At 34.8% G+C, this 14,074-nt stretch overlaps 1 protein-coding gene across 3 annotated transcripts in view; it reads right to left on the bottom strand.

Annotated features, from left to right (window-relative positions):
* LOC150103899 (uncharacterized) overlaps positions 1 to 14,074 on the bottom strand; it is a 426,738-nt gene that overhangs the window by 208,182 nt on the left and 204,482 nt on the right. For all 3 annotated transcript variants that reach the window (XM_090397172.1, XM_090397171.1, XM_090397173.1), the window contains exon 11: positions 11,484 to 11,590. In XM_090397172.1, coding sequence (XP_090253298.1) covers positions 11,484 to 11,590 — 107 coding nt within the window. The remainder of the gene's footprint in view (positions 1 to 11,483; positions 11,591 to 14,074) is intronic.

The raw sequence follows: 14,074 nt of genomic DNA, 5'->3' as shown, positions 1-14,074 counted from the left end.
AGAGGGACGAATTCCCGATGATTGGAGTAGAGCTCTCATAGCACTCATATATAAAAAGGGAAATAAAACTGAATGTGAGAATTACAGAGGTATTTCCCTACTGAGTGTTCCTGGCAAGATCTATGCAAGTATACTTGAGAAACGGTTGAGAAGAATTGTGGAAGAAAAGCTTGGTGAAGAACAAGCTGGATTCAGGCCAAATAGAGGCTGTCAGGATCAGATCGTCACTTTACGACAAATAGTCGAGAAAGCAGGGGAATATAACAAAGATCTGTATTTAAGTTTTGTCGATTTGGAAAAGGCATATGACAAGGTGCCAAGAGAGAAGCTATTCAATACGCTGCAGTTATATGGTGTCAATGGGGCATTATATCAAGCAATACTTCATCTTTATTTGAGTTGTGAGTCAGCAGTTAGAATTGAAGGAAGTACAGGAAGATGGTTTAATGTTAAATCTGGTGTGAGACAAGGATGTACATTATCCCCTCTGTTATTCATTATCTATATGGATCACATTATGAAGGAATGTGGTATTAAACCTGATATCAAAATTGGAGATGTTAATGTCAGCTCTTTGCTTTATGCAGATGATGTTATACTTCTAAATAAATCTGCTACAAGTCTGCAAGATTCTCTGACTAAATTGAATAGCTGTTGTAATAGATATGGTATGAAGGTCAGCAATAAAAAGACAAAGACAATGAAAATAGGCAGAATCATTGAAAATGTCAACTGTGTTGTGAATGGAGAACCTGTGGAACAAGTAAAACATTTCAGCTACTTAGGCACAATTTTTACTGAAGATGGTAAACTAAATATAGAAATAGACAACAGAATCAGTAAAGCTGGTATCGTGGGAAGTCAATTGAATAAATTCAAATGGAATAAGAGAGAAATTAGTCGGAACACTAAATTAGCTGTATACAAGACAGTGTTCAAACCAATTTTAACTTATGGATCTGAGAGCTGGGTCAGAGGTAAAACACTTGACCAAAGACTAGAGACCACAGATATAAGAGTCCTGAGAAAGATTATAGGCGTGAACAGATGGCATCAATGGCAATATCATATTAAAAACGAGGATATTAGGAAAGAACTTGACATTGTCAGCATCCAGGAATGCGTTAGCAGAGCTAATCTCAGGTGGTATGGTCACTTTACAGAATGGGCGAAGAAAGATTAGCAAAATGAGTGGTCTCTGCCAGGTTGGCAGGAAAACGACCCAGAGGAAGACCAAGATATAGGTGGATTGATACTGTACAAAGTGCCTTAGACGATAGAAATATAAGATCTGATAATGTTGGAGTCTTGACAAGTAACAGACTGATTTGGAGGAAAATTGTAGATAGGAAGTTAGTAAGGATGTAATTTTTTCATGTAGTACTGTCATATCCTGTACACCCCTTGAGGGTACATGGCAGGAATTTGATGATGATGATGATGAATTGTGCAAGCACCTTCAAGTATGTTTCCCAAATCACAAAGTTTATTGAATTCCATTAAGTCAAAAGAGTTACTGAGACATATAATTCCAATATATTGTCTGTTCATGGCACTGAATATAGTTGAACTGAAAATTTCAGGTTTGACAAATTTTTCTAGTTTTTCAAATCCCAAATCTGAGTAAAATTCATCTCATAATAACTGGACATAACTTTATTATTAAGTCTTTATTATTATTATTATTATCATCACTTTATTATTAAGAACTTAAGTGAGTACAAAGGCCTATGTGTTGGCAGTTCGTTTAACAGTATTGATTCACAACACAAGAATAATAAGAAAATAATTAATATTCATTTTAACTTATTTGCTGATATTTTGCAGATTTGTCACAGTACACGTACAGCAACAATTCAGTTAACAGTGGGATTAGTTTAAAAAAATGAAACAGACAACATAAGGGATTAGTCCTAACTGCACCATCTATTGTTGGATAAGGAGAGAGAAAAACAGAAATATTAATTTGATCTTAAAATGACTGTCTCCTAGATTTTTGGTAAGTTAATACAGCCATACTTGTAGAGTTTGGGGAATGTTTTAAAGCTTCAGTTGATACCAAAAAAATTCTTTCTGAATTATAATAATTCAGATATGAATTATAATAATTAGTCTGTGAAGAGGGGTGCTTAAGAGTCAAAGCTGTATAACTGAGAGGAGACATCCACATAGCCTATAAAGGAATGCAGAGAACCAACCAGGGCTTCTGACCTAATGTCCAATCCTCGCCTTCTCGCAGTGCACCGTGTTGGGTATCTACCTGGATATTGAATGAACGAGGATGGGCTGGCAATTTGGGATTCAGCCAACCAAATTGTATTCTTATTCACTTAAACCAAAATAAAAAAATGATGGTACAGCATGACAAAATTTCATTCCGGTTGGGATGTCACCCTGTTAAACAAGGCCCCTGTTGTTTTCGCCAGGGAACCAGTACGAACAGCAAAAAGTCAGCTACTGGAACAAATCCTAAAACACACCCCAACTCAACATCACCAGAGTTAAAGATCGGTACTATCAACATAAGAAGCCTGAATGGCAAAGAAATGGAACTAGCTGATGAATTAGATAAGCCAGATCGACATAATAAGGATGACTGAAACAAAAAAGACAAAAACTGGTGAGATCTTTCTGAGCAATAAATACAAAATGTTATATTCAGGCAATGACAATCAAGGAAAAGAAGGAGTAGCCATAGTATTCAACACAAAATACGAGGCTAATCTTCTTGAATGGCAGGCAGTCTCAAGTTGAGTGATGTGGGCAAATATCAGAATGGGGAATTGGACAATGAGACTATGGTCCCACAGAAGGCTCTACTAAGGTAGAAGTGAAGGATTTTGATGCTTTACAAAAAGCACTGACACAATGAAAAAGGAAAAGTTGGTCCTTGTTGGGGATCTAAATAGCAGAGTAGGAAATGATTGTCAGACATACAAAACTATTTTGGGAAAATTTGGAGAAAAGAGAAAAGCTAATAATAATGGCAATTACCTGTTGGATTTCCGCTAAGGACATGGACTGGTTATTACTAACACCATGTTCCAACATAAAAATGTGCACAAATTCACATGGAAAGAAAGCGGCAAGGAATAAGAAAAGTCTCATTGACTATGTTATTGTTGACAGTGATGTTTTCTCCCTGGTGCAGGACACCAGAGTGTACAGAGGATTTGAAATTGGAAGTGATCACCATTTAGTCTTCAGCAGGTTAAAATTGAATTTCGTATTGAAAAGAATAACATGTAAGAAAGTTTTAAAGCGAATAAAAGTTGAGCAGCTCTCGGATGTGAACTGTAGACTAAAATACACAAGGATTATTCAAAAAAAATGAAAGAGTTTGAGAAGGCATGTGATGAGGTTGTCTGCAAGGATAGAAAAATCAGAACTCCATTGTGGATACAGGAAGTTAAAGAGGCAGTGAAGGAAAAGAAGAAAGCATATCAAAAGTTCCTGGCAAATAAGTCAGTTTTTGCTCTTAGAGAATACAGAGACAAATGTAAGAAAATGAAACACTGTGTAAAACTAGCTAAACAAAAGTCATGGGATGACTTTGGCAAGAACACAGAAAATAAATATGAAGAAAGTGGCAAAACATTCTGGAGGATGTTGAAGAAGCTTAGAAATGGAGGAAAGAGTGCTGTAAAAGGAGTTAGAGATGATAAAGATGACATGAAAACAGAAGAAAAAGATATTCCTTGAAGTACGGAGTAATTACTTCGAAAAATTGCTAAATGAAACAAGCAGTAGTAAAAAACACTCAACGGGCATTCAGTCAGGAATACATATCCATACTTGAAGTAGAAAAAGCCATCAAACACTTGAAATGTGGAAAGGCAGCAGGAATAGATGAAAATCGACCAGAAATGCTGAAGTATGGGGTATAAAAGTCTTACAGTGGCTGCAGTGCATAGTTCAGAAAGACTGGACAGAGGAACGAATTTCCGATGATTGGAGTAGAGCTCTAATAGTACCCATATATAAAAAGGGAAATAAAACTGAATGTGAGAATTACAGAGGTATTTCCCTACTGAGTGTTCCTCTCTACTGAGTGTTCCTGGCAAGAGATATGCAAGTATACTTGAGAAATGGTTGAGAAGAATTGTGGAAGAAAAGCTTGGTGAAGAACAAGCTGGATTCAGGCCAAATAGAGGCTATCAGGATCAGATCTTCACTTTACAACAAATAGTCGAGAAAGCATGGGATTATAACAGAGATCCGTATTTAAGTGTTGTCGATTTTCTAAAAGGCATATGACAAGGTGCCAAGAGAGAAGCTATTCAATACGCTACAGTTATATGGTGTCAAGGGGCATTATATCAAGCAATACTTAGTCTTTATTTGAGTTGTAAGTCAGCAGTTAGAATTGAAGTAAGTACAGGAAGATGGTTTAATGTTAAATCTAGTGTGAGACAAGGATGTACATTATCCCCTCTGTTATTCATTATCTATATGGATCACATTACGAAGGAAAGTGGTATTAAACATGATATCAGAATTGAAGATGTGAATGTCAGCTCTTTGCTTTATGTGAACGATGTTATACTTCTAAATAAATCTGCTACAAGTTTGCAAGATTCCCTGACTAAATTGAATAACTGTTGTAATAGATATGGTATGAAGGTCAGCATTAAAAAGACAAAGACAATGAAAATAAGTAGAATTGTTGAAAATGTTAACTGTGTTGTGAACGGGGAACCTGTGGAACAAGGAAAACGTTTCAGCTACTTAGGCACAATTTTTACTGAAGATGGTAAATTAAATATGGAAATAGACAACATAATCAACAAAACTGGTATGGTAGGCAGTCAACTGAATAAATTCATATGGAATAAGAGAATAATTAGTCGGAACACTAAATTAGCTGTATACAAGACAGTGTTCAAACCAGTTTTAACTTATGGATCTGAGAGCTGGGTCAGAAGTAAAACACTTGACCAAAGACTAGAGACTGCAGATATGAGAGTCCTGAGAAAGATTAGAGGCATGAACAGATGGCATCAATGGCAATATCATATTAAAAACGAGGATATTAGGAAAGAACTTGACATTGTCAACATCCAGGAATGCGTTAGTAGAGCTAATCTCAGGTGGTATGGTCACATAAACAGAATGGGCGAGGAAAGATTAGCAAAACAAGTGTTCTCTGCCAGGTTGGCAGGAAAACGACCCAGAGGAAGACCAAGATATAGGTGGATCGATATGGTACAAAGTGCCTTAGACGAAAGAAATATAAGATCTGATAATGTTGGAGTCTTGACAAGTAACAGACTGATTTGGAGGAAAATTGTAGATAGGAAGTTAGTAATGATGTAAATTTTTCATGTAGTACTATCATATCCTGTACAACTCTTGAGGTTACATGTCAGGAATTTGATGATGATGATGATATCTGTGTAGCAGTTTTCTTCCTCTTTCCTTGGATCTCTATCCAAGGAAAGAACTGGAAAAACAGAACCAGAAAGTAAACATAGCAAAAGCAACTTCAAACCACCAATAATAGGGAAGACAGTAACATCGAGTAACACTTATTTCAGTTCTAAGTATAACTTGGCAGAGTATAGATAAAAGTGTTCCACACTAACCCTGATGTAGACTTGACATCCCACAGTCCAAGAAGATCCCTGTCACAAACAGTATATTCTACATATATTCAACAATAATGAGATCAAATTGAGAGTAGAGATATTCACTGGTACTGAGCAGGCTAATAAAGTATGGTAAGGTACCTTCTCACTCTTAGAATCAAAGTATTACATCTCTAAAACATGATATTTTCAAATGGTTATCCAGATTAATGTCTATGTCAAAGTAATACAGCATTATTTAGTCTTAACACATGCCAAAATATGTATCAAAAGCACATGGTATAGTATAATTTTGGGTAAAGGACACCATTATCCATAAGCTTGTTCATTAGCAATTACCGCACAAAGTAGAAATATGTATGTATTAATTATCAAAAACAAATTTTGCAAAACAGGCAAACCAGCCATAAGAACACACACCCCATTAACAGACATAATACACTGGCCTCATTGTCTGAGTTGCTTCAGCTGTAAATCCAAAAATATCCAGATAACCATTCGCTTGCTCATCTTAAAGGAGTGAGAGAGTGAAAACAAGATAAAATTAATGTATTAATAAATACTAATACTAATTAATAAACTAATTAATAAATTAACTAATGAACAGAAAGGTGAAATTTAAAGTCACACAGCAAAAATAAGCACAAAAATCCAGAAGCCTGTTATAAATGTAGCAAAAACCATGGGTATATAGATAAAAACTGTAATTATGAATAAATCTACATTTGTTCAAATTATCATCAAGTACCAAGGGTCCAATGCCCATTGTATGCCCATTGGTGTCTAATGTAGTTTTCACCATTCGTTGCCATTCCATCTATCTACTGCAAGTAATGCAAATCCTGCAAACTCTTTCCACACTATTCGTTCACATCAACTAGCCACTCTTGTCTTGCCCCCCTCTTTTGTTAATAATATCCATTGTACCACACATAAATGGTTATTAAACAATTTAATCTAATGGATTTCAGTGATATTCAGTATGGCATATTCTCTTACTAAAATAAAGTTATAAATGTAGTACATAAATCAATTGATTACTCCCTTAATGCTTATAAAGGATGCTAATGGGCAATATCTTTACAATCATGTTCTGCAAAGATATTTGGGAATAGGTATCTTGAAGTCATTATAATAAATTTCATCAAAGTTGAATCACAGGTCTTGATAGTGGGTTTATATACAGACAGAGACGGCTTTAATATATATGTTACGGTCCAAATAATTAATCGGTTTATATTAATAATTACTGGGTCTTATTAATACAAACCAAATAACAAGGTTGAAGTAAATAAGTAAATAATCACAGGAACCGGTAATTATTAATATTTGATGGTAAATGTAATAACACTTCCCAACTATTGATGATAAATGTAATCATTTTCAATACGCTAAGTTGGGGGAGGATGGGGAAGTACCACATGACTCCCAGCTTTGGAAATTTATTTCTGTTGGTTTTTAATGTACGCTGTGAGCCCGTTCTATCGATTGGTTCTTTTCATTATGAAATTATGCATATGATTCATCATCATCAAATTCCTGCCATGTATCCTCAAGCAGTGTACAGGATATAATAGTATTACATGAAAAATTTACATCATTACTAACTTCCTATCTACAATTTTCCTCCAAATCAGTCTGTTACTTGTCAAGACTCCAACATTATCAGATCTTATATTTCTATCGTCTCAGGCACTTTGTACAGTATAAATCCACCTATAGCTTGGTCTTCCTCTGGTTCATTTTCCTGCCAACTTGGCATAGAACACTTGTTTTGCTAATCTTTCCTCGCCCATTCTGTTTAAGTGACCATACCACCTGAGATTAGCTCTGCTAACGCATTCCTGGATGCAGACAATGTCAAGTTCTTTCGTAATATCCTCGTTTTTAATATGATATTGCCATTAATGCTATCTGTTCGCGCATCTAATCTTTTCTCAGGACTCTAATATCTGCGGTCTCTAGTCTTTGGTCAAGTGTTTTACTTCTGACCCAGCTCTCAGATCCATAAGTTAAAACTGGTTGGAACAATGTCTTGTATACAGCTAATTTAGTGTTCCGACTAATTCCATATGAATTTATTCAAATGACTTCCTACCATGCCAGCTTTGTTCATTATGTTGTCTATTTCCATATTTAATTTACCATCTTCAGTAAAAATCGTGCCTAAGTAGCTGAAATGTTTTACTTGTTCCACAGGTTCTCCATTCACAACACAGTTGACATTTTCAATGATTCTACCTATTTTCATTGTCTTTGTCTTTTTATTGTTGACTGTCATACCATATCTATTACAACATTTATTCAATTTAGTCAGAGAATCTTGCAGACTTATAGTGGATTTATTTAGAAGTATACATCGTCTGCATAAAGCAAAGAACATCTCCAATTTTGATATCATGTTTGATAACACTATCATTCATAATGTGATCCATATAGATAATGAATAACAGAGGGGGATAATGTACATCCTTGTATCATACCAGATTTGACATTAAACCATCTTCCTGTACTTCCTTCAATTCTAACTGCTAACTTACAACTCAAATAAAGACTATATTGCTTGATATAATGCCCCATTAACACCATATAACTGTAGCGTATTGAATAGTTTCTCTCTTGGCACCTTGTCATATGCCTTTTCCAAATCGACAAAACTTAAATACAGATCTCTGTTATATTCCCATGCTTTCTCGACTATTTGTCGTAAAGTGAAGATCTGATCCTGACAGCCTCTATTTGACCTGAATCCGTCTTGTTCTTCACCAAGCTTTTCTTCCACAATTCTTCTCAACCGTTTCTCAAGTAGACTTGCATATATCTTACCAGGAACGCTCAGTAGGGATATACTTCTGTAATTCTCACTTTCAGTTTTAGTTCCCTTTTTATATATCGGTACCATGAGTGCTCTACTCCAATCATTGGGAATTCGTCCTTCTGTCCAGGCATTCTGAACTATGCAGTGCAGCCACTGTAAGACTTTTATACCACCATACTTCAGCATTTCTGGTCGAATATCATCTACTCCTGCTACCTTTCCACATTTCAAGCCTTTGGTGGCTTTTTCTACTTCAAGTATGAATATGTATTCCTGACTGCATGCCTGGTCAGGGTTTTTTTTATCACTGTGCTGTCATCACTGCTTGTTTCATTTAGTAAATTTTCAAAGTAATTAATCTATACTTCAAGGATAGCTTTTTCTCCCATTTTCATCTCACCTTTATCATCTCTAACTTACAACACTCTTTCCTCCATTCCTAAGCTTCTTCAACAACCTCCCGAATATTTTGCCACCTTCTTGATATTTATTTTCTATGTTCTTGCCAAAGTCCTCCCATGAATGGTTTTCAGAGAAAATTATACGTGACTGTGTGCTTCATCTCCCTGCCCTGGAAGAAGCTTAGTACTGATTAATACATTAATGGGAGAGGTTGCTTTTTCTTATTTACATCAGTCGCTAGTAAGTGCGTACATTTCTCCATATTTTCAATGATTTTATGTACCAATAAGCATAATGGGAGATTTAGAAATAATGAGAAAACAATTTAACGAGCAAGTTAATATGTTGAGATCAAAAAAAGGGAAAAATAATCAGTTATTCACAAGAGAAGAGTAATATTCGTTTTTAGTGAAAGTTAAAAAGAACAAAGAGAAGGTTTCGGGTAAGACACCAGAAGATTATCAACGGTTATCAAGATATGATACTGTAAAAATTGGAAATGTTGAAAAACTCGTCATACCTGTTAAAAATTAAAGAGACCCAATTATGTATTACTCTTTCTTGGAGGAAAATTTTCAGTTAATTCATGATACTCATATTGTCATCGGCCATGGAGGACAAAATAGAATGATGAAAGAGCTTAAGGAGAAGTATAAGAACATCACAGTCGAAATTGTTATGATATATTTGAATCTTTATGAACCCTGCCAAAAGAAATTGAGAATTCCAAAAAAAAGGGGCTCATTGTTAAACCAATTAAAAGCAGCGAATTTAATTCCAGATGACAGATTGATTTAATTGATATGCAGTCACAAGTTGATGGTGAATATAAATTTATAATGCTTTATCAAGACCATCTTACGAAATTTGGTCAACTTAGAGCTTTGAAAACAAAACGAGCTGAAGAAGTTGCATATCATCTATTGGATGTATTCACAATATTTGGAGCTCCATGCATCTTTCAAAGTGACAATGGCTGGGAATTCGCAAATAAAATAATTAAGTCTGTGGAATGAGCTTAGGATTGTTCATGGAAAACTGTGGCAAAGTCAATCACAAGGCTAGGTTGAAAGAGCAAACCAGAACATTGAAAAAATGTTATCCACATGGCTTGAAACATATAAAACAACAAAATGCTCAGAAGGGATAAAATTTATTCAATTTATGAAAAATAGAGCACATCACTCTGGAATAGATCGCAGTCCCTATGAAGCTATGTTTGGCTGTAAATCTAAGGTAGGTTTGAAAACATACTTACCAGTCGATACCTTGTCAGAAATCACGAGTGAAGAAGATCTTGAGATGATATTAAAAGATCGAACTAATAAGAATGTTGAATGTCAGAAGATAATCTCAGGGAGGGAAAGCAGTATGAGGACAGAGAACGGTGACAATGTGGAAGTGGAAATAGATGATACAAGTGAAGACTTATCCGTTGGAGATGCAAACAAAAACAGAATTTAAGAATGTTAGTCAAAGCAAAGGAAAACAACATTCTTCTGAAACAGGAATGATCAACAAGGAAGATAACAAAATAAAAAATATAACTAATGTTGAATTAGAAAATAATGAAAAAAGTAAGGAAAGTACTTCTTTTACACTCAATGAAATCACAGAAAAAAATTCAAGAATCTCAAAACTATGCTACGCAGTCACTTAAGAAGCAAGATGAAAAAAACATTACGGCTTTCAATGACTAAATTTCCAATTGTAAATGTAGGAAAAAATGTTCAGATAAGAATTCCAGACGTAGATAAGCTAAGACCGATAACTGGAATATCATAGCTGTTATAATTTCTATTGAGAATGAAAATCTATATAAATTAGGTACAAAATATGGTATTTTAAACCAACTCTATTCGAGGAACGAATTTACCATTTGTAAGGAAAGTTTTATTTCAGTTAATGAAGTTCCTGATTTGAGATAAGTCTAAGAGAATGTGCCCACAAGAATTCTAATTCAGGTGGTCAAGGTTTTTAAATATTGCAATTGTACAGCCCATTGCAACTCAAATCGCTGCAAATGTAAAAAGTCAGAAATCCTTTGTAATTTCAAGTGCTACAGAGGTCTTTCCTGCAAAAATAAGTAATTTGTTTTTAATCAGGCAACAATATAATCATATAATAAGGTATTTATCTCCTATTTTTTCTGCTATTAATTCCTCTAGAAATTATTAATAATTACCGGTTCATGCGATTAATTCTCGTAAAATATTTACTTTGACCTCATTATTTGGTTTGTATTAATAATAGCCAGTAACTATTAATAATAACCGGATTTATTACATTATCTGTAACATATACAGACATATATATTGTTGTGAATGCTTAATTTGAGAGTAGAGCAATTACAGAACTGCTTACTAAAATTATCACACTTTTGGAATATTAGTAGAGCATAGTTATAGGAGTACAAGTTACAGATATGCCAATTAGTAAGGATGAGTGTTATCATGCTTGTAAAATGCTGTCATCATACCTAAGAAGCAGAACTAGGTAATCCATGAAATCTGTATAAATATCACCACAGGAAAGACAATAAGCCATTTTTTTTAACTGGATGGGATAGATGGAACAGATTCATTAAGGGAGTGCATGTGAAGAAAATAACAGACACCACAGTGTATTTATGTAATAATAATATTAATCATAATCGAACTACATATATACACTACCTGTATTAGAAGATGTACAATCACAAACCATCCTAAAGTAGAAGCTATATGCAGGGCAGTATTCCTGTTATGATCCATGAATATGTAGTTAGGATCAAATCCTGAAGCTAAATAAAAGTTAAAAGAGTTATATTTGAAAATTATCAATCATTTATTTACATAAATATGTGAGAGGGGGGGGATAAACTGAATTGTTAATATACAAGTTATTCATAAATCTTTTATGAATAATTTGTAATTTTTTTTATCAGTGATATAAGTTTAATCATTATATCACACTCAACATTTTATCATCATTGTCTGCAACAAACATACAGGAGATGGCAATTTTCATGAACAAGACACAAAACTTACTGAGCTAGTGACCTAAAGAATAACTTGATAATACATTTCATAGCCTATATATGAAACGGGTAAAGCATTCTGATTTGTTAACCAGCCTGTCCTAATGTATTATATTAGCAGCAGCAGCATAATATATAAACATATATTAACTGTCATATAAACAACATATGATTAATATTGCTGCTAAAGTATATACTAGAAATAATATAGTTCAGAAGCTCTGCAGTACTACATGAGGCTCAAGTGCCACAACTCTACAGTGCACCGCTTTAGGACTGGTCTACAGCACAGCTGAGTATGGTGCCCCTGTCTGGCTTAATAGCCACCACGTCAACAAATTAGATGTTCAACTTAATCTCACTATGCACTTAATAATGGGTTGTATCAGAAGCACACCCTTACAATGGCTCCCCATTCTGAGCCATATTTCTCCTCCAGAATTGCGACAACAGGAAGCTCTGCTTCGTGAATAGAAAAGAATCTCAAATAACCAAAATCTTCCAATACATGAGTTTATTTCAGATGCTTTATCTGATAGATTAAAATCCAGAAGAGCATTAAAACCACCTGTAATCTTCTCAGTCAGAATGCCAGCTTGATGAATAAGTGGGATGCACTGTGGACTCAAGCAGTATCAACTGAAGTCCATAGCTACATAAATATTCTTCAAAAACCATCTGGATTTCACCTCCCCAGGAATATATGGAAGACTGCTAACAGGATCTGTACATGTCATGGTGTATGCGGAGACTTACTATCGAAATGGGGAAAGATACCGAATCTCCACTGCCCTTGTGGAGCCGAGATCCCAAACCATTTGTCATATAGTTCAGGAATGTGAGTTAACAGCATATCCAGGTGAACTAAAGGACGTTTTTGACCTATCCCCAGAGGCGATCAATTGGATTAAAAATCTAAATATAAAAATATGACTACATTTTTTGCTTGATGCTTGTCATATATTTAATACCTGTATTTTATCTGCTTGTTTATATTTTACTTCTCATTTATAATTTTATATATTGTATCTTATCTATATTCATATGTATTTTATTTTATTTGCTTTTAACCGTGTGTGTATATGCCATACGATAAATAAATAAATAAAACAGCAGCATAATAAATATATTATTACTTGGGTAACCTGCATGGAGTCGAGAGATTCATTATGGGAGTCCCACTCAATCAATGTGTCTATCATTATGAACTTTGAAGTTCTTTACATTACCTGAATTCATAATGTACTCCAGGAATGCATTCCATTCACAACTCTCCACAAAAAATCTACTCCTAACACCCTTCTTCACCACATCTTTATACAACTTCCAGGAATGGCCACTCGTTCTTCACATTTTAATATCCATGCTTTTTGGAAGAGATATGATGGACCTTCAAAGTTAGTTAAGGGATTCCATATTAATCTGATAGAATCCCTTAACTAAATGGAAGTCTCTATCATATCTCCTCTCTTCCTCCTATCCACCAACCTTTGTAATCCACATTCCATCAAAAGCTCTTCATAACCAACACTGCAGAGTCCTGATATCACTTTGGTCATTTGGCTTTGGACCATCTCTAGCATTTCTGCATCACAATGAAAACTGCATGCATGTCCATATGTGGTCTGACCAATGCCTTATATTATCCCTACATGTCCTATCCCTCCTTATCCCTACATGTCAATAAACTTTTTATCGCAGCAATATAATGTGCAGTCTATGCAACACTTGAGATTTACCCTGGGAGCTTCAATCCACTGTCTAATATCACTCCAAGTATATAGACTTATCTCTGTTTCCCAAAGTACCTTGCATTTATTAATATTAAAACTGCAACCCCCCCCCACTTATTTGTCCATGCTAGAAGTCTATTCAAATCTTCCTGTAGAGAATTAACATCAGCACTACTCCTGATAATTCTATGTAATTTTGCATCATCGGCAAACATTTGAAGATCTCCAGCCAATTCACATGAAATATCATTAACAAATAAGTTAAACAGTAGTTCTGTTCTAATTAAGAACAAAACCCTGAGGCACACCAGTGGTCGCCTTCCTTTTCTGAGGCACTGCTCCATCATACACAACTTGCTAGTATCTTTCAGAAAGCCAATCTTCAATCTGCTATCTAATCCCATCTTTTGCAGCTTATGTAACAATTTGTTACATGGTAATGTATCAAATGTCCTTGCAAAGTCCAAGAAAACCACTGTATATGAATCTCCCTTATCCAACACACTTGTTATGT

This window comes from Typopeltis vanoorti, chromosome 8, assembly GCF_054136105.1.
Source record: "Typopeltis vanoorti isolate ZY-2024b chromosome 8, IOZ_Tvanoo_1.0, whole genome shotgun sequence".
Classification (NCBI taxonomy): domain Eukaryota; kingdom Metazoa; phylum Arthropoda; class Arachnida; order Uropygi; family Thelyphonidae; genus Typopeltis; species Typopeltis vanoorti.
The sequence above is the reverse complement of the archived record's forward strand: the minus strand, read 5'-3'. Positions and strand labels throughout refer to the sequence as shown.